The 26,074-nt window shown below is 36.3% G+C and overlaps 1 protein-coding gene across 3 annotated transcripts in view; it reads left to right on the top strand.

Moving 5' to 3' along the window:
* ZNF385B (zinc finger protein 385B) overlaps window positions 1-26,074 on the top strand; it is a gene marked incomplete at both ends in the record, with an annotated part of 398,204 nt that overhangs the window by 308,787 nt on the left and 63,343 nt on the right. The window contains 2 exons of one of the 3 annotated variants that reach the window (XM_079709842.1): window positions 3,658-3,799; window positions 23,649-23,687. In XM_079709842.1, coding sequence (XP_079565968.1) covers window positions 3,658-3,799; window positions 23,649-23,687 — 181 coding nt within the window. Of the gene's footprint in view, window positions 1-3,653; window positions 3,800-23,648; window positions 23,688-26,074 lie in introns of all 3 variants that reach the window. The other 2 variants (XM_079709843.1, XM_079709841.1) reach the window with 2 other exon arrangements.

Raw genomic sequence — 26,074 nt, 5'->3', positions numbered from 1 at the left:
CTCCTTCACGGCTCCCTCCCACTGGTGCAGGTCCCGTCCTTATTCTTTTGTCTCTGTTTTTTTCTTTTTTCTTTTGCCCTACCCAGGTACGTGGGGGGTTTCTTGCCTTTTGGGATATCTGAGGTCTTCTGCCAGCGTTCAGTAGGTGTTCTGTAGGAGTTGTTCCACATGTAGATGTATTTCTGATGTATCTGTGGGAAGGAAGCTGATCTCCACGTCTTACTCTTCCGCCATCTTGAAGGTCTCCCCCCATAATTTATATTTATTCAGAGGATCTACCAGTACTTTAAAACAATCTGTGTTTTACATGGCAAATTGTCTGTCATTTTAAAATGCTAATGAAATGGTAAACAGCTGCTAAGTTTTTATGCTAATGAAGGGTGGCAGCTAAGTAGTTGTCAAGCCCTGTCTTTATTAGCCTAGAGATTTGATTGGGTAAAAGGGGGATCATTGTACATTCTGACCTTTGTTGATGGAGCAATCTGTTTGTCAAGTTCCATGCTGCATTCTGTTTGATTTGAGTTTGTTAGTACAAAGTGACTCTTGCAGGCTCTCCAGGGCCATGTGTTACAATGTTATCAGAGCCACCATTGTGGGCTTAGAGAAAGAATTTTGCTTCCCTTTGGGAGACCTACAATGGCAAAATAATTATATATTTGTTCATCAGAAATGTTAAAAGACAGAATTCAACTGAGTAAAATTGAAAGATCTAATCGGCTTTATTGAACGATTCATGAATCAAGCAGCATCCCGTGCAGTGAGCAGGGCTACAGAAAGGGAAGATTCTTAAAGTCAAGACAAGAAAGTCGTAAACAAAAAGGATTATTTCAGGCTTAGGTAACCTATCTATGGGGGACAGAAGGGGTCTGTGTGGCAGATTACTTCCTCTTCCTTTGGGGGATGGAGAGGGCTAACATGACCAATTGCCTCATTGGTGCTGACCAGAAAATTCCACATTAACTAGTTAGGATAACATTCCTGAGTAGGATTACATTCCTAGGTTGTAACTGCAATTAGGTTAGGTACTAGCAGAAGTGACCCCATTTTAGGCCTTTTGTTTCTTTTTTAACAGGCAGCTTTAAGTATACTGCATGCTTTTATACTTCAGACTTTTGACAATTATAATAATTGTAAATAGTAAAAGGCCATTGGTCTAATATAAGAAATACCTGTTTTTCAATTTAGCTAAGATTTTTTTTTTCTTTTTTTGGCTGCATTGGGTGTTCGTTGCTGCACACAGACTTTCTCTAGTTGCAGTGAGTGGGGGCTACTCTTTGTTGCGGTGCGCAGGCTTCTCATTGCGGTGGCTTCTCTTGTTGCGGAGCACGGGCTCTGGGTACATGGGCTTTAGTAGCTGTGGCACACAGGCTCAGTAGTTGTGGCTCACGGGCTCTAGAGTGCAGGCTCAGTAGTTGTGGCGCACGGGCTTAGCTGCTCCACAGCATGTGGGATCTTCCCAGACCAGGGATAAAACCCATGTCCCCTGCAGTGGCAGGCAGGTTCTTAACCACTGCACCAGCAGGGAAGTCCCTTAGCTAAGATTTTGAAGCAAAGCTTTTAAGATAAATATTTTAGTAAATGCCTCTGTAACATTTGACATATTGATATAATATATCATCTTGGACCTACAAGCTCTGAAGTTAGCAATGTTAGAAGAATAATGTGTAATTAAATACAGGGTGGTTATTTGAATGCCAGGCTGAGATCAGAGTATTTACTTTGGCATCAGAAAAAAAAAATCTGTTTGACCTATACTTTTGGCTGATTCTCTTTTGCTGAGTCCTACTCTATATTCCCTAATGGATGGGCTGACCTAAAGACTTGCCATTACAGATAAATGCTTCAGATGCCCTTCTCTTTTTTCAGTTTTTAGGATCAATATAAATGAGGTATGACAGACAGTCCATTAAACACTACTGCCAGTAATGTTCTGGAATGATATGAAATATTATGCAGAGTTTATTAAGGAAATTCATTACCAAAAAATATATCATTGAAATAGAAATTGTAACTATTCTGGGACACCATGAAAGAAGACTGGTGGAAATTTTAATAGTCAGAGCATTTTCCCATACTGTTCATTTCTCCTTGAAGCCAGCAGGGGATTTTAGGCATATAATTATTTGTGGTCCTATATAGGCATGTCAGGAGAAATTGGAACCTTCATACACTACTGGTGGTAATGTTAAATGGTTTAGCCATTTTGGAAAACAGTTTGGAAGTTCTCAAAAGGTTAAACCATATGACTACCACATGACCCAACAATCCCCAGTTCCACTCTTAGGTATATATGCAAGAGAACTAAAAACATGTCGCCACACAAAAACTTAGAAACGAATGTTCATAACAGCATTATTCATAATGGCCAAAAAGTGGGAACGACCCAAATGCCAATCAACTGATGAATAAATAAGCCCAAAATTGTACATCTACAGTGGAATATTATTCAGCTTTAAAAAGAAATGAAATTCTGATACATGCTACAACACGGAGGCACCTTAAAAACATGCCAAGTAAAAGAAAACAGTCACAAAAAACCTCATATTGTATGATTTCATTTAAATGAAATGTCCAGAATAGACGTATCTGTAGAGACAGAAAGTAAACTAGTGGTTACCAAGAGCTGGAGGTGTTGGGAAGAATTGGAGGTGTCTGCCAATGGGTATGGAGTTTCTTTTAGGGATCATGAAAATCTAATATTGCCTGTGGTCCTGGTTGCACAACTCTGAATATGCTGAAAATCATTGAATTGTACACTTCAAGTAGGTGAATTTTATCTCAATATGCCTGTTGTATTTTGTTTGAAAAGGGCATATCAGAGCCTGTCTCCTGGAGAGCCACCTGCAGCAGCGATTACTTATCTGCAGTATGTAGAGCTTATAGGCTAGAGAAAAATGCATGTTACCCTGGAGAGGAGTGTTTTAAATCTCCTACAGACAGGTTACACCAGATATGTAAAGAGAGCTAATAAATTGTTAAAAGGATAGTTGCTAAAATAATACAAGGCTCATTAGAAATAAAAGTTGAAGTCAAGAATTTGGTTCCAAATCCTCCCTGTCCCCCAAAACCCTGCCTCTACCCTGATTATAATCACCCCTTTTAGATTCTCTAACACTCCAGTGTCCAGACTAAGGGCAACTTTCTGTTTGTTTTTTTAAGAGAACAAATTGTTTGAGTGATAACTTTCCTGGGATTGGACAGTAACTATAAGAGTCCAAGGTTTCTTCCCCTGGTAAAAACCCTATAATTATCTCTGATTTGCATAAAATGTGCCGACTAGCCATTCAATAATTGTGAATAGCAAATTGCATCCGGCTTCAAGAGGCTCCTCCCCTCTTCTGTCCTACATTTTTGGTGAACAAGAGGATGATATTCTGCCTCACCTGCCAGCAGGATCTGTGTACTATGTATCTCAGCAGAGTCTGAGCAGCCCTTGACCTTTGCCATAGGGACACATTCTATTTCACTGTCTTAGACATTGAGCAAGAAGACCCTTTTTAAGTGTACTTTCTCCCCTGTGCCATTTGCTGACTCCCAGCATAACTCTCTTGCTTGCAGGTTGCAGCTCAGCAGTCTTGTTTTTGCACTGTAAGTTGGGGAGGGAGATGGATGTGAGCAAGAGATTGAATTCATTTTTGTTTTCTTCTTGGCAGGCAGTACATGCCACTCTACTACCCTTCCTGCTCTTGTGCGCACACCTACCCTGATGATGCAGCCTTCACTGGATATCAAACCATTTATGTCTTTTCCAGTAGACAGTAATTCTGCTGCTGTTGGGCTGTTTCCAAATTTTAACACAGTGAGTAAATGCATTTTTATTTTATTTGTCTCCTCCTCAATCTCTTTCTTTCATTACAATTGTGAATAGGCAATAGATATAGCCTGTTTCCAAAGTGTGTAGTTTTAGACCATATATTGGTTATACATTATGAAAGATAATGCTTCACCCATGAGAGTTAGTCCAAACAATAACCAGCATATTTATTTTATAAATATTTCCACAGGCGACTTTTCACCTGTTACTTTGTGCAATTTTAATAGACTTTTCAATGGCTTGCGAACCCGTATCTTTTCTGGGATGCTGTTCACATGCTCAAGAACACAATTTAGAGGTATCAAGCTACACTGATTTTTCCCTACTAGTAGAAAGAAAAAGAAAGTGTACGTTTCATCTTCCTGGGTACATTTTTATTTGGGAGATTTTTTAGATAAAGACTCTTACAGAGACAGAATTCTTATTTGGAGGCTACTGTAGATTATGTGAATCCAATTCTATTAGTAAAAGGAAATTTTAGATCGACATGTTACTTGTCTGCATGATACTTTGACATTCCCTTTAAACCACATGATACATATTAGTGAATTACCTATAATTACCATTCTTCATTCAGGTCAGTTGACCTTCTTCTGTTTGAATGGAAGATAACTTTGTAGGTATGCCAAGTGGAACATGACATCTTTCAACAATAGAATTCAGCCTAAAGTCAGTCCATAGCTAGATTCTAAGCTTATAGTAAAAGAAAAGGTTAACCAGTTCAGATGATTGCATAAATTATGTCTGTTCAGTCAATAAATACAGTCAGTTGGGGTATGATGGTCTACATGAATGATACAGCATTATAGAAGCTACCATAATCAAGAAAAAGAATTGCATTACCAGACAGTGAACATCTGAAGTCCTGCCAAATATTTCCTTCTGCAAACGTATCTTCTGTATGGAGTGAAAACATCAAGAGGATTTTTCCTCAAGGGATGTAAATATAATGTGCTGACATGCCTTCTGTTGTGGCTTAGGCATTGTAAGGTAATTAGAGGGTAGGGGAACAGCCAACTTTTTAAAGAGCACTGGGCTCAACTTAGCAAGTAAACGGTTGAATGTTTTCATCCTCTTGGGCTTTTTCAGACACAAGTCACACAGGGTTTTTTTAAAAGGCCTGAAAAGGTGAGCAGCATTTCTAGTGCAGTGGAGCAACTCAGTAAGATAAATCATGCCTGTCCTGGTCACATTAATCCATCAGGAGTGACCATGCCAAAGCAACACATCGTGCCATTTTAGAGAACTTGAACTCAAGCATGCTTATCCTGTCCTCTATCTAAACATGGGTGATACATTCCAGACATAATTGAATTAAGCTATACTTCTGAAAACATTTACTAGGTCTTTGTATTTTGATTAATGTACATTTGGAAGACAGCATTTATAGCCACTGCAGAAGTCCAGTCACTGTCAGGAAGCAGTACTGATGACGTGGGTAAGCATAAATGTCTCCTACTGTGGTTCACCTCTCTGTATTTTGTTTTTAACACGAGTAATACTTATTTCAAAAATTCAAATAAAACATTAGCATTCAAAACAAAATGTCAAAGTCACCATTCCCTGCCCCTGCAGACACACTTACTCCCTTCGCTAGAGGAAAGCGCCCTCAGCAGCTGGTATGCATCCTTCCAGCCCCTTCTAGATGTATGTTATGTACATATCTAATAGGAAACCAATCACTGTTGTCTTTTTACAACTGTGATCATCTGATTAGCGCTATTCTCTAAGTCACTTTTAGAGAATTTCTAAATGTCTTATATATACTTCTTTGTTCTTAAGGGCTGTAAAACAGAAATGAAAAGAATATTTTTATAAGTTCTTTTTAAAAAGATAGTCTCATAATGGCTTTTTAATGTTGTGTAGGGCTTTCAGATGTATTAACTTGCCTTTTTTGTTTGTTTATTCTATATAGCAATTAACCTTATGATGTATTTGAGAAAATCCAAGGAATAATTCTAAGAGATGTTAGTTGTTTTTCCTTCTTAGAGGCAAATAAACTTGTAATTTTCAAATGAAAAAATTTTTTTTCGTGCAAGTGAAGAATATAGCAATGAACTGCATGATATAGTCATTTTATTCTCTCTATATTATATCCAAGGCATTTATTGGATACAGAGTCCTTCTGGTAATGTATTAAAAATTAAGTCATTGCAAGTGGGACCCTCTATCATCTTGCAAAAAATGAATTTATGGAATCATTGGATTACCCATGATTTTTCACTGATTTGCAGTTTCAATTACTCTAACCCTTTTCCTGTGGACCTTTCCATTCCAGTGTCTAACTCACCCAACAGATTTCCTAGGGCAATTTCATAAAAGTCACTGTCCACATTTTCCTAGGAAAATAGTTTTACATTACTATTAATAATTATACTAGATTATTGTATTTTGTGATGTTTTACATTCTTCAAAGGACTCAGACCGTAGAACATTTTAATCGACCATGGTTATTATTCCTATTGTCTACATGAGGAAAAAGCATTAGTAAAGGAAGAACTGGGTCTTGTATTAGAATCTTCTAACTTCAAAACTGATGTTCCGGCTCTTCTGTGTCCTTAGCTCTTTTGGTCCGTGTCACCTCCCACCTCATTCAGTGTGAACAAAGCTCAATCAGAAATCTTTTGTGCTCTTTTCTGGCAGCATGGTAGATAATTTTCAGCAGAATCATTAAGTAGAAAGAGGAAAGGATTTTTTGAATGTAGTATGTATTTTAAAAACAGTTATAATTTCTTGTTAGCAAATTTTAAAAGTATATTCTACTCAGTAGTCTGTGTGCTCTTTGAAAACCAACGTGAATGCTACCATAATCACTTCATTTTTAATCAAGGGTAATATTAGTAAATATAAGAAATATATTTTAACTCATAACCATTATCAGAAGAATGAACACTGTACTCTTGAGACCATAGCTGAAAGCTTTGGAAGTTCCAAATTTTGCTATTTTCTTTGGATTTAAAATATATATATAAAGTAATGGTTTCTTCCTATTTTTATAGCAGAGTATGATAATGTTACATGAGAAACATAGCAAGAATGAAATGGGATTCTGTCATATTCCAAAGCAAATAGGTGCCTGTTCTATACTAAATTGTATGCAGTGAAGAGATATGCTTCACAGTGTTCATTTAGTGGCTATCTTGCCTTTTACTCCGTAAGACAAAATCTCTCTCAGTGTTTATAGGTGAGAATAAGCAAAAAAATTCAAGACACTGTTCAAGCAGAGTTCTGAGGAGACATACTAGGGAAAATGGGGTTTGGATCACTGATATTTTATGATGGGCTGTGTGTCAAGGATGCATGGCTGGAGAATGAGGATGTTAACTCTGCAAATTTAAAGATCTTGAGCTTCATATCTAAAGTTTAATAGGCTTCTCTGCCTGGCAACTCACTGATGCTTACTTCTACCACGCCACCCCACCTTCATTTATTTGTCCTTCAGGGCCCAACCTAGAGATCACCTACTTCACAGGAAACTTTCTGTGACTCTTGCAGTCTGACTTAAGTGCCCATCCTCTGTACTTCCAGAGTACCTCCCGATTACATCATATTCTCCCTGATTATCCATCTATCTTCACTGGAATGTCAGATCCTTGAGAACAAGGGCTCTCTCTTGTTTATCTTTGTATGCTTGGTGTCTGGCATAGGTGCTCAATAAAACTCTTTTGAAGGAAGGAAGGGAGAAAAGAACAGAGAAAGGGCTCTAGTTCCTTGGTTTTCAATGTTCATGGTCCCTCATCCAGCAAAGGGAATTCTGGCATTTCTGAGCCTTACGTGCAAGGTGATAAGAGCAGGTGTTTACTTTTAATTTCCTGAGAATTGTCATCCTTTTTTAGTCTAAAGGCAATAATTAGTTATAAACTTTTCTCCAGCTATAGTTCTGGCTTTCTCTGTGTGGATCGTATAGACACTCTGCAAGTATCAACTACATTCCTTATCCTAGGCCCTAATCTTAGGAGCATTTAGTTTAAAATCAAAGTTATTAATTACTGAATGTTATTGAAAACATAATATATGGACTAAACAGTACTGGGTTTGGGGAAGGAGATAAACAAAATAAATAAAACAAAAATACCCCAGGGCACAAGAAACTTGTAAGAAATAGAATAAATAGGCTAGAAAAGGCAAGATAATAAAAACCAAGAAATATAGGCAAAGTGAAAAGTTACTGAACTTTATAGTGTTCAAGAAAGGCCAGAAAGAATGAATTTTTTGTATCTCAATAGAGCTATTTTCATTATTTTGTTATTCACTTTACTTCAGTTTGCCAACTGCTCCATGGTCATCCTTTAATTTTTGTCCATGATGTTTGGTAGCTGCCAAAACGTATATAATTGTTTCTCCTTATTAGAATTAGAATCTTCCATTTCCTTTACTGTGGATTCCATTTTTATCTTCATTTTACCTGGATAATACTTGGTGTTTAATACCTGTCTAATAGTTGGTTCTCCTTAGTAAGAGACTTCTTCAAAATTCAAATGAATTGCATACTTAACATGATGGATTGTATCAACTTAATATGATAAAATAGGTCCATTTAGAAGGCATACTCACACACATGCTGTTATGGACTGAATGTTCCCTCCTCCCCACATTCATATATTGAAGCCCTAACACATGAGTGATAATATTTAGAAATGGGGCCTTTGAGAGGTAATTAGGGTTAGATGAGGTCTTGCAGGTGGTGCCCTTGTAATGTGATTAGTGCCCTTATAAGGAGAGACCCCAGAGAGCTTTTCCTTTATCTACCATGTGAGGACATAGTGAGAAGAAAGTCAGCTGCAAGCCAGAAAGAGAGCTCTCACCATAACCTGACTATGCTGGCACCCCTGATCTTGGACTTTCAGCCTCCAAAACTGTGATAAATTTATTTCTGTTGTTTAAGCCACCAAGTCCATGGTATTTTGTTATGGCAGGTCAAGCAGACTAAGACACGTATGCAACCTATATATTGTATGTGATGATTAGAAGATCAAGTTTCTTTTTAACAGCCACATATTAGATACATGGACAGATATATTTGTGTGACTCTCCAAAGCTGTAGCTATAATCAAGAGCCACTCAAGACCACAGTCTCCTGTCAGTTTCTCTGCTGCTTGGCAGTAGTTTCCATACCTGTTTATTTCAAATGTCTGTGAGTCCTGCCATGTTTTTGCAACTGCTCCAGGAATGCACAAACACAATGGAGGTCTCTGATGCTTTATTGCAAGAGGCTCAGTGATCTTTTTTTTGTGAAAAATAATCTGATTTTTATTACCTACCTTAAAATTATTTTTTTCCTGACACATGAACAAATATGTGGAGCAGAATAAAGATCATTTCTAAAGTATAAAGTCCCAAATTGCTATATGATTCTTTGAATCATCCATGACAAGCTGTGGAATGAGACACGTGTTTACCATTTATTTTATCATTCTAGACTCTTTGAGATTCTGGGTTATTCATAGTTTGGTGATATCAATGACTATATAAAAATTTTCTTTCTTGTAGTAGAAATATATTTATCAAGGAGGTCCAAAATAAAGAAATAGGGAATCAAAATCACATTCACTTTGCTGTTAATTCATGCCATGTTTCTCATAAGATGTTACTATAAAGAAACTTGAAGTAAGCTAGAACATTCAATGTTTCACCTGCTTTTAATATATTTATTAATTTAATGAAGTCCTTATTTAAACATTTAAATACTTATGTTTCTTTTGTTTAAATTTTTCTTTAGTTTTATTTAAATAAAATACCTTACCTCTGCTAATACAATCCAAAATGAATTTTTGCCATTTGAGTCTTCTTTTTTACTCTAGTAATGCTTTCCTGTCATAAAATGTTATATGTCCCATATTTCCTAGGACAGTAGTATGTCCAGTACTTGAAATGACACATTAGTCCCAGTGAAATAAAAAAGAGAATATGGTCGAATTTTATTTTCATGATATGCTTAAAATATATCAGTGGGTCATATTCTTTCATATGTTCTAAAGAAATATGCCAAGTTGAAACTTTCCACAGTTACTCAAATTTACTGGAAGAGGGGAGGATGACAGCCTATTATTGGATTTAGATAAGTCAACAGCAACACTCTCCAGATCATTAGAAAAATCAGTGGTTATAGGAACTCTTTGAAATGTGCTACAAAACTGTGGAAGATTTTTGTACAGATATTTAAGCATAGATTACTGTCTGGAAATTTTTACATCACTATTGAACATGGCAGAGAGAAAAAATATGTAAACATGACCACTGGAAGGAAAACAAACTATGTAGTGATCTTCAGTATTATTGTCTTCCTCTACTCTTCAAACCACAAACATATCCTTTTTAAGCTTAATTCATGTCCCTTGCCTTATTCAAAAAATCTCAAGATTTATCTACTAAAGACTGTGTTCAAATATCCCTTTACTCATTCTTGAAACCCCTTTAGAATATGTAGATATTATTGATATGGTATGTATATATACACACAAGTATGCTTATATAATATGTGGTCATATGTGTTTTCTGTCCTTAATGAAATTATTTGTTCAGGTTATCTAGGAAAAGGAATGCATTCACAACCACTTACTGAAGGTCTACATGTGCCGGTCATTGTGCTAAGAAGAAGTTATAGTGAATAAAGGCAGAAGCTGCTCACTGTCTGATAGAAATTACTTCTTCCTCTTGTATAATTCACCATAAGATAACAGAGGATTCTGCTTATAATAAATAGTCAATTCAGTTGATAAAAGCTGCCAAGAAACATCAGATTAAGACTTTGATGGACCTTTAAGGGGTAAGGGAACACAAGGTTTCAGGAGCCTGTGAAAAGAGGCACCCATAGTCCCACCATGCTATGTCCTCTTGCATGTCCCTTTCATCGTCCTAGTCTTAACCTCACATGGCTCTGGGACCTCATCTTCAGTGCTAGAGTTTCAAGGATTATGTGTACTTGGAGGCCACATCAGATATTCTGGCAAGACGGGTCTTCAGTCTTGGCGCTGTCCCAGGTCAGCATTTTTTAAGAGTAGAGTCAACTTGGAAAAAGTGTGTGTCAGGCCCTCTTCTTTAAAAATGTATCTTATTCTTAACAAATCTCCAGTTAATTAAAGGAAGAAGAAACCAACAACAACCTTGTTCTTAGCTTCTCTCAGTGACCAAGGCTCTTTATGCCTGGGGTAAAGTAGGAGAGCTTAATAAATATAAAATGTGGCAAAATATTATTGTACAAAACATTCCCTCCAGCCCAGAAAAGGTATTTCTAAATTGGTTGCTCTATAAACATTAATTGATGGTAGTGTTCCCTGAGAAACCTTTATCAAAGCTTGGGAACCCATCCAATAGCACAGACCATTTTTTTTTTTTACTCCCTCTAGATTCTTGTATTCAAAATTAGGTCTCAAATCTCTTTTGGGGAGAGAAAAACATGTTTTGGAATATTCCAGTTCCTTTATTTTTATAATTGCCATTGAGGGTGCTAAAGATGAATTGGAGTGCTATTTAGCAAATCTGTGAAGTTTCAACATCTTTGCAGAGCTCAGTAGGGATCTTGGAAAAATACTTTTTTTCACAGATTTAGCTGTCAATTTAGGTTTTCTTACCTTCCTTTTTATGTTCTGATGCTTGGGATAATATGAAAGAACATAATTTATATGAATAATACCTTATTTTCATGGAATTCTAGTATCAGAGGGCTTTAGCATATTTTAAAGACATTCTACAATTAATTCTTTCAACACATCCACGTATGAAATATGCTACATGTGTCATTGTTGTACGCTTTTTGCAGATCAGAAGGTTGTAGAATATAATCCAGTCTTCTCATTTCTTCCAATAGACAGCTCTGCCACTGAAAAGGAAAAAAAAGCTAAATATCAGACAAGCAAGAGCTGGTCTCCACCCTACTGTATCCTGAATTTAAATGTGTGTATTTCTCACAGGTTATTCGTGTGGGGCATATTTTCTTAAGTACCCAATAAATTGCTGTGGCTCCTAATATCAGGCTTTGCACTATATTCTATTTAGAAGATAGATTTGTCTTGTCAGTCTCATATTTGTTTTTTCTTATTATGAACAGTTTCTAGAGCCAAGTGAAGATCTGAGAGGTGTAGTAAGAAATATATGTGATCTCTTTCACAGGCTTATGATTCACAAATAATTAGAAATGTGCAGAAAGTCTCCAACAATTAAAACAACTATTAGTCTGGGTCTATGTGTAAAATGGTTCATTGTCATGATAAGCAAACCCGCAAAATTTCCATTTCCCAAAATGAGCTGAAGCTATTAGATGCTAAAATGATTACCAATAGTCACTATCACATGGTATATACTTAAGTTTCAACTTTTGAATTACTTACCTTCTAAAGGGGGTGGTGGCATTCATTCAGTCAGTCAGTCACTCATTCAGCAGTTATACACACCTTCCTCCCAAAAAGCCACTTGGAACGTTCCCTTTGATCTGAGAAATAAGGCTGCTTGACTTGTTCCAAAGTAAGCCTCTAACAGTCCTATCTGGCCTGCACTCTGCTTCATGCCACCCTGGGAAGCAGGAACCTGAGGGGAAGGGAGAAGAGGGAAGAGCCACCTACTTCATTACATGGGGAAGAGCACTTGACAAGAGTCAGAAGACTACAGCTGGACTCGTTTTCTTTGGTCTTGAGAAAATCACTTAACTCCACTTTCCTCATTTTAAAACTAGGGTTATACCTTCCTAGTCTATATTACTACGTCATGAAAATTTGAGTTTATTATGGTTATGGAGAATTAAGGATATGACTGAATATTTAGAAAATTTCTAGAATTTAGTATCTGTGAAAAAAAACAATATAACATATCACCATCCTATTTTTAATAATTTAAAATACCCATGAATTTCAAATGAGATAATGTTTATGAAACAATTCCTAAACAGAAAAGCTCTATTCTTATAAATAATATTAATATTTTTATTAATATTTCTATCTCTTTAATCTCATCTTCCTAACCAATTACCTTAAGTAAACCAAGTTATGTTTATCACAGGGGCTGGCGTTGTGCATTAGAGCAATCCTAATCAAGGTAGATGCTAAGGTTACGGCTAAGACCTCGTTCTTGAGTTTAAGAAATTTACAGTCAGTTTAAAGAAGTCATGTCTGGTGCTAAGCAGGTGCTCAATTTGTGTTACCTTGAATGAGATAATAGTAGTGCATACCTAAAGATCAGAATCACCTGACTGCCTGAAAACAATACAGAGGGATAATGAATCTTGAGCAGGGTTGGGGAGAGGGTATATTGAGTGGAGGTTGGGAATAACCATAACTGGTTTGTTTGGATTCCTTTTTTCACCATTTACTTTCAATAATATTTAGACTTTGAAGGCTATGTATAAAGGTATTTTGAACCCGAAAGCTGTGTACCAATGACACATTGTCATTGACACCTAAGACACAAAGATGTGTTCTGCTATATTTTTAAAACACCGTTGACTTCCAAACATAGAACCTTTATTCTCATGTTATTTGTTAATCAAACTGACATTAGTTAAAATGGCAATTTAAAAAAATATTTTAAACTCAAAGTAGTCAGCATATTAATTTATCCTTCATGTACTGATAAGGGAAATATATTCTAAAAATTCTTTGGACTTTTGACTGTTACAGATCTCTCTTCACCCTACCTCCTTCTTTTTTTCTGAACTTAAATTGCCAATCACACAAGAAAAACCCACTTAACCTGTGCAGTAACACCTAACTGTAAATCGGTGTGACATCTAACTGTAGATTCAATGCTTCCTGAAAAAAGATGAGTAGTTTTATAGTCTATCCCCAAATATTATATAGACCTTAACAATATGTACATATGTATGAAAACTATTTTTTATTAGAATACAAACATCAGCCTAAGTAAAACTTTAAAAATATACAAGCCAAGATATTCATAGTTCCATAGCTATTAGGAACAGCAGAGAAGTAATCAATATTTAGACTTCTGTGGCGGGAAAAAAGGTTTAAAACAGATACATTTTAAATTAGTTCCTTCATAAAAGAACTTTCTAGAAAGAGCCTGTGGCACATAGCTCATCAATCCTTGTGCAATCAGACCTTCCTTCCACTGTCTTCTGAGGGAGACCTGCCACCTCACAGGCCCGGCCCCTTTAATGGGTGAGTAGCTTCTGAAGAAGAATTATGACACCCAGATGTGGAGTTCTTTGAAGCTGCACTTCTGGGGAACCATCATTTTTGTTACAGAGCAAGAGTAATATCAGAATTTCCTGGGAATTGGTCATCAAAGGAAATTATCAGCAATTCATAGACTTTCGTTTTTGCATTTGCTTCAGCCTCGAGGGTAATCACAAAAGATTATAGTCTCCATTTCAGCTTTCATATCACTGAAATATTCTTCTCTGCCGAGCACATGATTGATTTCCAGAGGTCAGCTTTTAACCCCAGCTTCAGGAGGCCACTCGGACTTCAGTGGTTTGATAACTGCCAACAATTGTTATTGTGATATTGTTCTGTTGAGAGGCAGAAATTTGGTGATTCCTGACTAATTATCCTTTAAATAAAGTGACATATCAACTTCTCATGCTGTTAGATATAAGTATTTGTCCCATTTTAGTAAGTGTTAGGTGTTGGGGGAGAGAGAAGGGTGAATAAAAATTTTCAAATGAGCATTGGGAAGACTTTGAAACCAGCATCCTGAGATAGAATTTTAGAATGGAAAACAGAATAATTCAGAAATGTTTCTGAAAGTCTTCAAAGGAAGTAGGTAGATTATAAATACAAATGATTTTTGCTTCATGAGACTTCATGAAGGGATTTTGTGTTTCATGACAACTTGCTACGTGATTCATGTAGGTTTTTCTCCATTGTTTGATTAGAAAATATTAATGCCAAATCCATGGCCAAAATATAAGCAAACTGGGCACATTTTTAACTTTATGATTTCATTTGCTATATTCACTTTTCTCATATATATATATTGCTTTACTCAGAACATACAGGGACAGAAAGGGCTTTGTGTATATTTGAAATAAGTTTGGTAGATAAAACAGTTTTACCCAGAAGTGACTAGATTTCCTTACAAATTCAAAAGAGAGGAAAGCAGTTCAGTTTAAACTATTTTTGGTTTGAACTATAGCCTCCTTGCAATCATGTAAAAATAATTATAAATCAAATGAATAAATGTTAAATGTCAAGCCGTACCATTAACAGTGCCTTATTCAATAAAGTAGTTCTCACCCCAGAGAGCAGAGGAAGGCACTTTATTAAAGCTCTTTATTTTATTTTACAAGTATAGTATATTTTGTATAATAAAAATGCAGAGTTGACCCAAAAATGTTTTTTTGCTTCAGAAGAGTTGATATGTATACACATATACATCCATACAAAAAGGCAATAGCAAGGTGAATATATAACATAAAATGTTTTTGATATCACCTGTCCGCAAAACCACTCAGGGACCACTTTCCTAATTAAAGTCCTAAAATATTAAGTGTGACAGGTAAGCCTGCAAGAAAAAGGAGGACCAGTAGAATCAACGTTGGGAGAGAAGTGACATCCGTTGAATGGGGATGGGGGAAGGGCACAGATAAAATGCAAGATGCCCAGTTAATGTTGAATTTCAGATAAACAACAAATCAGTTTTATTACAAGAATAGCCTATGTAATATTTGACACATTTATGTTAAAAAAAAAAGACTTTTATTTGCCAATCTGGCAACCATAACAGGAGATCTGGGTTCTGGTCTTAGCTGAAGAGGCTCAAGCAAGTTACTAAAATTCTCCGTATCTTTTCTTACTTTCATGTGAGGAAGTTGGACTAAAATCAGGCTGGTGAGACTGGGACCTGACCTACGTGTTTTAACCAGACCTGTTTTCAGCGTTTTATTATATTGAATTTCCAGTTAAGATTCTGTTTGGGGGTAGAGTTGGGGGGAAGGTTCTAAAATTCAAAACAAATAAAAAACAGTTTGAAAATGTAGACGATCTCTGACATTGTACCGCTGTGTCATGACAGTGTGGCATGGGAGAGCCCACAGTGCTTAGTATTGGAGCATTCCAGATTTGTCACCTTGCACTGAGCCTTTTAGTCCTCACCTGTCAGGTTTCTTCTGAGTGCCAGACTAAGGAATGTGTTGTTCTCTGTTTCAGGAAAAAACACTTCATTTCTACTTTGCTTTACAGCATGAAGAATATATCCAAACAGGTCCAGATTTCCAATTTTGCAATTCTTCCTGCCTAGTGGGGTTTTGTTTTCATCTTAAGCCTTTTTAATTTGTGTCACAGACCTGTTTTGCCTCAGCATCAGGATATATCTGATTAGTTACTGAACAGCCTTTCAAACTTAGCTTTGACAGAATGGTTTTGAAAGGATGTCAGTTAATGCATTTGGCTGTTCAGCAGGTGTATTGATTTTTAAATCTAGAAAGCTCATTACTTCTCTAGTCTCTTAGAAAGCCCTTGTAACATTTTTTTTAGCCCATTTCCCAGAAAATAGGAAAATTTATCACTACTTAGATTTGGAGATTTAGCACCAATAATTTTTAAAAACTACATTCATAAGCATCAGCAAGTAGTCTTTGGTTATTTGTATGCCTTTTTTTTCCTCCTAAATAACAAAAAGTTCTAGTTTTTTTTAAAGATATTTCTCAAACTTATTTCTGGCTCTGAATTTTGTTATGGAAATTTAATCCTGGAACCAAGTTTGGGGGTTGTTTTCAAACCACTATTTTAAAAAGAAAAACAGGAAAGGCCAAGAAGTAGGTGACTGTGTTCTATATAAGATACTAGCCTATCCTTCCAAACCTCAGGATGTGTGTCTTCTTTCAATGTCCTATAGAAGAATCAGTTCTCATAAGCTATCCTCAAATGAATCTCTATCTTGTTTAGTATTTTGCACATCTATTGAAAACCTATACTTCAGTCCATATTCCTGAAATGGTTTATTTCTTGTTTTATTTTTATTTCACCCTGAGGAAACAAAATACTGAATAAAACATAGGTAACACCTGACTCATTTATTTTAGATTCTCTTGGTGAATCCAGTTCCTGTTCTCATCACTCTGAATAGTGTTTTTCTTTGGATGAGAGAGTTTATTGTCAACTATGTATGCCTTGGGCTCTTTGTTTTTTTTGAAATATGAATATACCTCATTGAGAAATATAAAGTATAAATACTTTGAAGGTAATAACTTTTCCACAGAAAAAAATTACTAATAGTATTTGTCATCATTTCATTTCTTCTTCTATGCTATTAAAATTCAGAATAGAGCTAAATTCTTATTAATTCTCTTCCAGGTAGTTTTTCATCTTTCTTAAAAATTTTGTAACTTTTCTCATATTCTCTCAAAAGTGCATCTAATAATTTCATAGAAACTTTTTGTTACCTTGCCTTTGACAGTTGTTACTGATCTTTCAAATCTGTATGCATGCATTGGCCAAAAATTATTTTAGTTATAGGAACATCAAATAGTAAACATAAAATGAAAACCCTTTCAAGAACTTTCTTTGTATCCTGATGGAAAAACACCTCTCTTTCCTCATGGTTTCCAGTCATATCTAAGCATTTCTTGTTCAAGAATGAAAACAAAGAAGGAAAAGGACTGGATTTCCTTAGGAGATATAGTTTAGCTCATACCTTAATGCCTTTTCCCTACATTGAAATGGGCACCTGAATTGGAATTGAGCATAGTCTGGGCTCCCTTAATACATCATATTGAGCTTCCCTGGTGGCCCAGTGGTTGAGAATCTGCCTGCCAATGCAGGGGACACAGGTTCGAGCCCTGGTCTGGGAAGATCCCACATGCTGCGGAGCAACTAGGCCAGTGAGCCACAATTACTGAGCTGCGCGTCTGGAGCCTGTGCTCCGCAACAAGAGAGGCCACGATAGTGAGAGGCCCATGCACCACGATGAAGAGTGGTCCCCGCTTGCCGCACTAGAGAAAGCCCTCACACAGAAACGAAGACCCAACACAGCCAAAAGTAAAAACTAATTAATTAATTAATTAATTTAAAAAAATGCATATTAACCAATTAGACCTTCCAAAATACATTTTTAACCTGAATATGGTTACATATGCTACTGAATTTCAATCCTTATGTTTACTCATCTAATGTTTCAATAGGAATATCAACACCCAAAATGTTGCTGGGTATGTGTGTGTCCGTGTAGTAAGGTATGAGCGAACCTTCAATTAAATCTCATACCCATTGCAGACGTAAGCTGAAAGTCTTATTTGTTAAACTGAACTCTGTGAAATGCTCTTTGATGTGGCTTCTCAAATTACCCAGCGGCATAACTACAGCTTTGCTGCATCACTCTTGATCCCTGGCAGCATGGAAAATCACCAGGCATGTAGAGCCAGCCAGGAAAATGGAACATTTTACATTTGCACTGACCATATGATTACATACAAGGATCTACTGTCAGAGTTAGACATTCGGCTTCAGTAAGGTGTGTGGGTGTAATCTTAGGGCATCTCCCATTAACAAAATAACTACTGTCTGAAAAAGAACTTAAAATTTATTTCTTCTACTTAGAACAATTTAAAAATTATCCATCAAAGTGTTAAGCTGGTTTTCCACTAAAGGGGGGGGGATGGTGAAACCACCCCCTGCTTTCCTTTCAGCTTTTTTGCTTGTACCATTTGGTAACTCTTTAAAGTTCTAAAAGTGTTAAAAGTGAAAAACATTATTTTCATATGATATCTTCACAAAAAAAAGCTAGAGCTTAGCCAAAATATGTACTTATTTAAAAAACAGAGAAGTAACTCATGGGTATTTTGGTTATTCACTAAAAACTACCAGGCCAACTACATTGTACCAGAAACCCACTAGGAAGGTCTCCAGGTAAGATGCATCTAGCGCTAAGCACTCATTCTTAGAGAACTTCCAAAACAGATCACTTTAGTTTCCCATTCTCTTTAAGGACATGATGATAGTGGTGGCTGTGAGTGGTGTCCCAGTTGTTGTCTTGGGACGTGGTAGTTGAAGAAAATCCTCTGTGGAGATCTCATAGATGGCTCTGAAAGCCGAAGAGCATGCCCTTTACAGTTTTTACCAGTGATATGATTCCGAATTCTGTATCAACTATCTAAATCATGGGATAATGTCCTTATCTTTACATACTTAGTATGGTTTTACATGTGAAAGTATCAGAATCAAAGTTGTATCAAGACAACGAAAATGTTTTTAGGAATTGTCCTTGGTAAAATTGTGTTTCTTTCCCATTCTCCTGTTTTATTTTTTTCATAGTACTTAAAACACTCTGAAAATACCTTATTTATAACTTTAGATATACAGGTTTCCCCCACTATCCCAAAATGGAGAATTCCTATGACATCTTTCCTAAGTAGAAATGTTGTAAAGTGAAGAAGCAATTAGTTTAGGATATGTCTTGCTAATAGATGCACAAAATAAATCCAGATAAAGAATAGATGCTCACACACACAGTTCAAAGCTATGGCGGCTTGATCCTGAGATGCTCAGTGTAGTTTCCCGGGAAGGAGCTTGGTGGTGCCACTGTCACTGCTTGAGATGCGCGCTGCCTCTATAAAGGTTTGCACAAAAGAAATGGTGAACGCTATTTTCATTTTTCAACTTTTTTCATAAAAGCAAAAATTCTCTTGGGATTTCTTTCAGTTAGTGAAAACAGGTACTAATGTAGGTCTTCCATAAAACCAAGTGGTGTAAAGCAGACTTTGAAAAAGCAGGGGATACATATATAGGTCTCCCCAACTAGAATGTTGTATTTTTGAAGGCTTGTTCTCTACTGTATGTCCAGCTCCTAAAACAGTGCATGATAGCCATTTAATAAACTATTGTTAAATGAATCAATTTTCAATAAAATACAGTGTTTGTGCAAATTGAAAATTATACATTTATAAAAGTGTGATGTGTTGGAAAGGAGCAAAAATTCCCAAGGACAGAACTGTCTATGTTGATATGAAATAATCTCTAAAAAGGTTGCACTTTTTATTATCAGAGGGCTCTAGAAAGAAGACATTATTTTATGGCAGAAACACCCATCTCTAACATTCTGTGTATGTTTCTTTTTTATTCTTCTAGAAATGAAACCAAGGTGGAATTTCTCCCAAAAACCTACTGGAAAATGCAGTTTAGTTTCCTTTCAAAATAGATCTTCAAAATAGATCCCAGGGTGTTTTTTCCTTATTCTAGTCATTCTTTTTGTCAGTGGAATGTATAACGCTTATTTGATGAATCCCAGAGCTTTTCAAAGAAGGCCTGGCAATATGGAATTTGAGTGAAAGGTATCAAACTTTCTAAATTCATTTTAAGGGAAAAAAAGAAAGGAAAGAAAAGAAAAAAATGAAATTCTAATCTATGCTCTACTCTGCTTGGTTGCTTCAGATCTCTGGGCAGACTCCACTTATATTTTCTACAGGGATTTTTGACCAGTACGAGGGAGGCTCTGGAAAGGGATCCCGGGATCCCACTTAGTTTCTGCAGCAATCAGATCCTTCTAATTGTCAACCAGCCTCAAAATATGTAAAGGTCTACAACATTTTGATAAAATAGTAGTAGTAATAATAATAATAATAGCTTTATTGGATCTGAGACTTAGATCAATGTGACCTATTATTTTCTAAAGTGCATGTTATTTTAGCCTTTATGCCAATTCTGGTTAACTTTCTGGTGGAGTAATGGTATCCCTGTGGTACAGGGGCATGGCTGATTTTGTTTGCAAGTCACAGCCAATGTGTGGTTTTAGCAAAGAGCTAAATATGGCACATGATTGAATCAACAGTCTGTGGAGAACGTGGCATGTCACTTGTCTTCCTTTCAGTGACAGTGATGGCATTCTGGTGGACCGCTGTCAGGATGCTCTGGGTAGGAAAAGCAGTGGCAGGATGGCAAATCTCAACTTTTACACATTCCAGATGCAAAAAGGCAGGTCTCACAGTAGCATGCAGCTCCAGTGTAACATTTCATGTGGTTTATTTTTATTGAGACTTCTGATTTGAAATCCAAAACAGTACAGTTGTGTGGTTGAACTAACATTGCCAACAATATGCAGTTGTTTGTATTTCCTGATCTTTGAGAAAAGGAATTTGTCTTGCAACAGTTGTGTCTGCTTTGTTTCTATTTAAGTTTTCAAGGATTGGAAACAAGTAAAACAGTAATAATAAAGGCATGTGGTCAGAGTATTTAAATATAAAAGACAAAACCTTTTTTGAAGTAACTTCAGAGAAATATTGCTCTTCAGTGACATAAGCTATCACTTCTAAAGGTGTCACTTCATGAATATTTGAAGTTCTAATAAGACCCTATTGTCTCATTCTTTTCCATAAGTCCAACAATGAAAAAGGAAGGGATGAAAAAATAGTCATTCTTTTTGTACTACTGTAATTTTACAATATTACAGTTTAAAAAACTGATGATTTGCCAAACTTCCAGAAAGCCCTAAGTCACAAGGATTTAGTAGCTGAGATCTGCTTTGCAGAAATCAAGGACAGGTGCAAATGATGACCATCACCTGCTATGTGTAATCTCTAAGTATTCCTGGAACTTTCTTTTTTTTCTGTGTGCTAGCCCAACAGTTACAACGGGGAAAGAGGACAGGGCAGCCCCAATTTTTATTTATGGCTTGCCTGAAGTAACCCAAGAAGAAATGGGCTTATCTTAAGAAGGGCATACATTGGTCAGAAAGAGAAAAACTGAGACTCACTTCTGCAGGAAACTTTTACTCAAACACCAAGTAGGGGCTTCCCTGGTGGCGCAGTGGTTGAGAATCCTCCTGCCAATGCAGGGGCATGGGTTCAATCCCTGGCCCAGAAAGATCCCACATGCTGCGGAGCAACTAAGCCCGTGCACCACAACTACTGAGCCTGCGCTCTAGAGCCCGTGTGCCACAACTACTGAGCCCACATGCCACAACTACTGAAGCCCACGTGCCTAGAGCCTGTGCTTCTCAACAAGAGAAGCCACCACAATGAGAAGCCTGCGTGCTGCAATGAAGAGTAGCCCCCGCTTGCCGCAACTAGAGAAAGCCCAGGTGCAGCAACGAAGACCCAACGCAGCCAAAAATAAATTAATTTAAAAAAATAGAAATAGAAAAAAATACATTAAAAAAAAAACAAGCCACCAATAGGCCTTATGTGTAGCTTGACTAGACAGCTGCCCTCCAGGGGGCAGAAATTCTAGGAACACTCCTCCTTTCTTCCCATTTCTCACACTCTACAGCAGTGCCACACATGATACCCAGCATCCCTGCTTGGTGGTCCGTTAGCAGGGAAGAGTGGGGGGAGAGACTCTCGCCTCAGTTTGACTCCTGGCTTCAGACCTACGAACTTGAGGGTGAGAAGTTATTAAACCTCTCAAAGCCTCGGATTCCTCATTTGTAAAAGGAGGATAAAAATGGTATCTGCCTCATGTGATGGTGGCGAGTACACTAGATAATCCCTTAGTATAGTTCCTGGCACATGGTGAGAGCTCTAAATCTAAGCTGCTCTTATTAAGATGTTTATTATTCTTATTACACAGCTACAGAAAGGAATTAAAAGGCAAATACCCCAGGAAGAAAACACATTGATGTCACTGTTAAAGGGAGGATCCTGGATGCTTGAATTGTGAGAAAATCAGAAAAGGGGGGAAAAGTCTAAAGTAGGGGTGGGGCAAGAGGGGACAGACCTTTATGTGCCTTCTCGTGCCTCAGCGTTTTGCTTAATCGCCATCCTTTTTCACTTTTTAACTTTTACAATAATGTCCTTTCTTGTGTTTGACTCATCCTACCCCATCTAATCTGGGACAATGTCTGAAACATATTAGGCCTCCAGAAATGTTTGTTGCATGATTGATCTTTAACTTTTTAAAGTCAAAAACCTTGTTTCTACTTCTGTTTAGTAGAAAAGCTAGTATTGCCTACTATATTGTATAAGTGGTGACCAAATGCTTTTTAGAATGTCGGTTAAAGCAGATAGCTAAGTTTAAGGTGAAATGTCCTCATCTTTAAGAATATTATGGATACCCAGCCACATATAAGAAAGACGTGTATAATTCTTGAGCAGTCTTTTTTGCTTTTTAATTGGGTGGTGCTTGGTTTACTCCCACACCCAGCCCCACTGGATGGGTAGTGAAGTCATTGTAAGACTCTTACAAGAATACAATTCGAACTTCATCCCCTTGAAAGTTATTGAGATAGTTGAAAGGTTTGTAATTTTATTTTCTTTGCCTAAAATTCCATCTAGGAAAGTTATCTCAAATATAAATGTCATCTAGTACTATCATTTGATCATGTAGTCCCTACCTTAGATTCTCTGCCCGCCCATAGTCTTTCATCCTGACTTTAGTGAAGTGCTGCACTGTGTTTCTTTTCCCTGTGGCTAGGTTTTTTTTTGCAACTGCATGTGTTTTTATATGAGTGCTTACTCTGTGTGGATATAAATTGCTTTTTGGAATACTCAGTGAAAGTAGATCTTTAAAAAAAAACTCACACAGATTTGTAGTTCCATAAACTTGGTGAATACATCAAGTTATCTGTTTGTTCTTATTTTGATATTGAAAATATAATAGATGGTGTGATAAGGCCACCTTCACTAATTCCTTTTATAAGTACTGTAATAGAATAGTTAATTTGTCCATATGTAGCCTCCAATCATCTCCTCAATTCCTGGTAAAAGCCACAACCCCATCTTTCATTTTTATGACCTACCAGTTAATTGCACTAATAGGTTTTGCTTTTCATTTCTACATGACTTTCATTAGCAAAAGTGGAAAGTGTTAACTCTTGCTGCTTTTTAGTTAGTAATCATTTCAGGCTTTTTAATCAGAGATGAGCAAAGAAAATGGATTTTTAAAAATTTTGTGTGAATGTGCTTGCTAGCCTCAAAATTCCAGATGACTACTTCTGACTTTTACTTTTTTAGAAAAGAAGAGGCTTATTTGGGACCAATAAATTCTGCCAGGTAAGGAATATTGGTAGCTAGAGCTATGTGGTAGGGGTTTTTTCATTAAAAAAAAAACTTTTTTTAGCGTTGTTTACCAGTGAAACAATCTTCTCAATCCACAGACAGCTTTCTTGTGCAGTGTGAACTAGTATGACCTAATCTAAGTATTTAACAAGGCAATTGTTCATTTAAAAGTGATATAAACATTTTATTAAAGATGTTTAAAAACACTTCAGACATCTTTATTAAAATCTTTAAAACTTCAAGAGTTTGTTGTATAATTGTAGTACCTCCAATAATTTTGCTGAGTACTCTACATATGAAATCATTATGGTATAGATATATAGTTTTGACTATACTAAATTGAATCACATGTATTTATCACATTTTAGAGTTTATGAGAATGTTTTTATTCATCTTGATTTTTTTATTTATCCTGAAAATTGGTGATTGAATAAAAGACTTGCCATTGATTTAGTTATACATATCTCATTATGATTAGAGGAAACTGATTTTGCATTAGTGGAGGAAAAAATTTAAGTTAATATAAATTAACATCATATTTATTATTTTTATCTAATTTTTAGAGTATTGTAGGAATGCTACAAGAAAAAAATTCAGGATTTTACTACTTTATACTTTTAAAAAAGAGAAAGATCTGAAAGCCTTTTCTATGTTATTGCTAATTATGGACCCCACTGAAATGACCCAGGTATTTGTAGTTACTGCATCAGATGGCATATACTCAAAACATCAGTTGGGCAGTGTCTGTTTCATGATACCAGATGAATTGGCCAATGGAGCATTCTTTCTTATACCATTTAAAGTCTTCTTTCAACTAAATCATGTCCTCCCAAGTGACATTTGAATAAGAAGTATAATTATATAATTCTATGATAAACAGAGAAAGATAAACAAGATTTAGAAAAAAGTAGATCTTTTCTTGAAATACCTATAACAAAATAGAGAATCAAGTGGAAAATAGAAAAATTTGTTCCCAGTGAGAAACATGGAAGATAAAATTTTCATATGATTAGTGGTAAGTCATTCAAAGGATATAATGGCAGCAGGAGTTAATGACAGGTGACAAGGAATGGGGTAAAAGGACTGTGTTTTATGAGGACAGGTAGGATTATATGTGTAAAGTAGAGAAGTCGAGTTTAGTTAAGAGTTTCTTGAAGGAACCTCCTTAGTTTGCTTTTCATGGAGCAGATGGCTGGGAACTTGCCTGCCTTAGTATTGGGGGTGCTTAGCCACAACTCACCTTTCAGGAAGAGAATGCTCAGCCTTGGGAACATAAACAGTATTTTCAGGCTGTTAGGGTACAAATGTGAGATTTGAGTAGATAAATTTGTATCAGGGGTTACTTGAAAAATTATGTAGGCAGCTAACAATTTCAAAAATGTAAAGGGAGGGCTTCCCTGGTGGCGCAGTCATTGAGAGTCCACCTGCCGATGCAGGGGACACGGGCTCGTGCCCCGGTCCAGGAAGATCCCACATGCCGCGGAGTGGCTGGGCCCATGAGCCATGGCCGCTGAGCCTGCGCGTCCGGAGCCTGTGCTCCGCAACAGGAGAGGCCACAACAGTGAGAGGCCCGCGTACCGCAAAAAAAAAAAAAAAAAAAAAAAAAAAAAAATGTAAAGGGAATGTTTATATCTAAGGGTTGTGTTGGAGCTCTCAACAGATATCTTTGTTTACTAAAAATTTGGAGCTAAATTTTTGTAGATGTATTTTTGTCTATGTTTCCATATTGCAGTATGGGAATAACTAGGATAGTGCATTTATTTTGGATGATGGAAGTTTTAGTTTTTAATGGTAACTTTCAATATACTTTTGAAATGAGTAATAGGAAAGGATATACATTAAAACTATGTTTTCATGCATATTGCTGCTGTTTTTTAAAAGTCTTTTAATTTGCTTTAAAGAAAGAATGTTAAGTGAATAATAATAACATATACAATAGTATATAGATACGGCAAAAATAATAAAAATGGCATGCAGAAAATATGATTAGGAAATATTCATATACTTTTATCCTATATAGTTCACACATCACTAGATGTATTTTTTTAGAGCCTGAGAACAGAAAATATCTCAATAAAATGTTCTTATTTTTTTAACTTTGCAAAACAGTGTAGTTTTTCCATCCTGCCAATATAGTTAGACTATTTTATTTTTAAGCCTGTCCAAACTGATTTGCCATCTCTAGTAATGATCAGAAAGTACAGGTTCATGTTTTGCAAATGGATGAGACTTTAAGTGTATGCAGTTGTTAGTAAGAAAGTGAACTAAGGTTTTTTTTTTCTGATCTTTTGAGATTTTCTTTGCCCATAGAGGGTTTTTTAAAAAAATTCTCATTTAATAAAATTTAATACAATCAATTATAACCTTGAGCAAAACAAATC

This window comes from Hyperoodon ampullatus, assembly GCF_949752795.1.
Source record: "Hyperoodon ampullatus genome assembly, chromosome: 8".
Taxonomy (NCBI): Eukaryota; Metazoa; Chordata; class Mammalia; order Artiodactyla; family Ziphiidae; genus Hyperoodon; species Hyperoodon ampullatus.
This window is presented reverse-complemented; position numbering and strand designations above follow the sequence as displayed.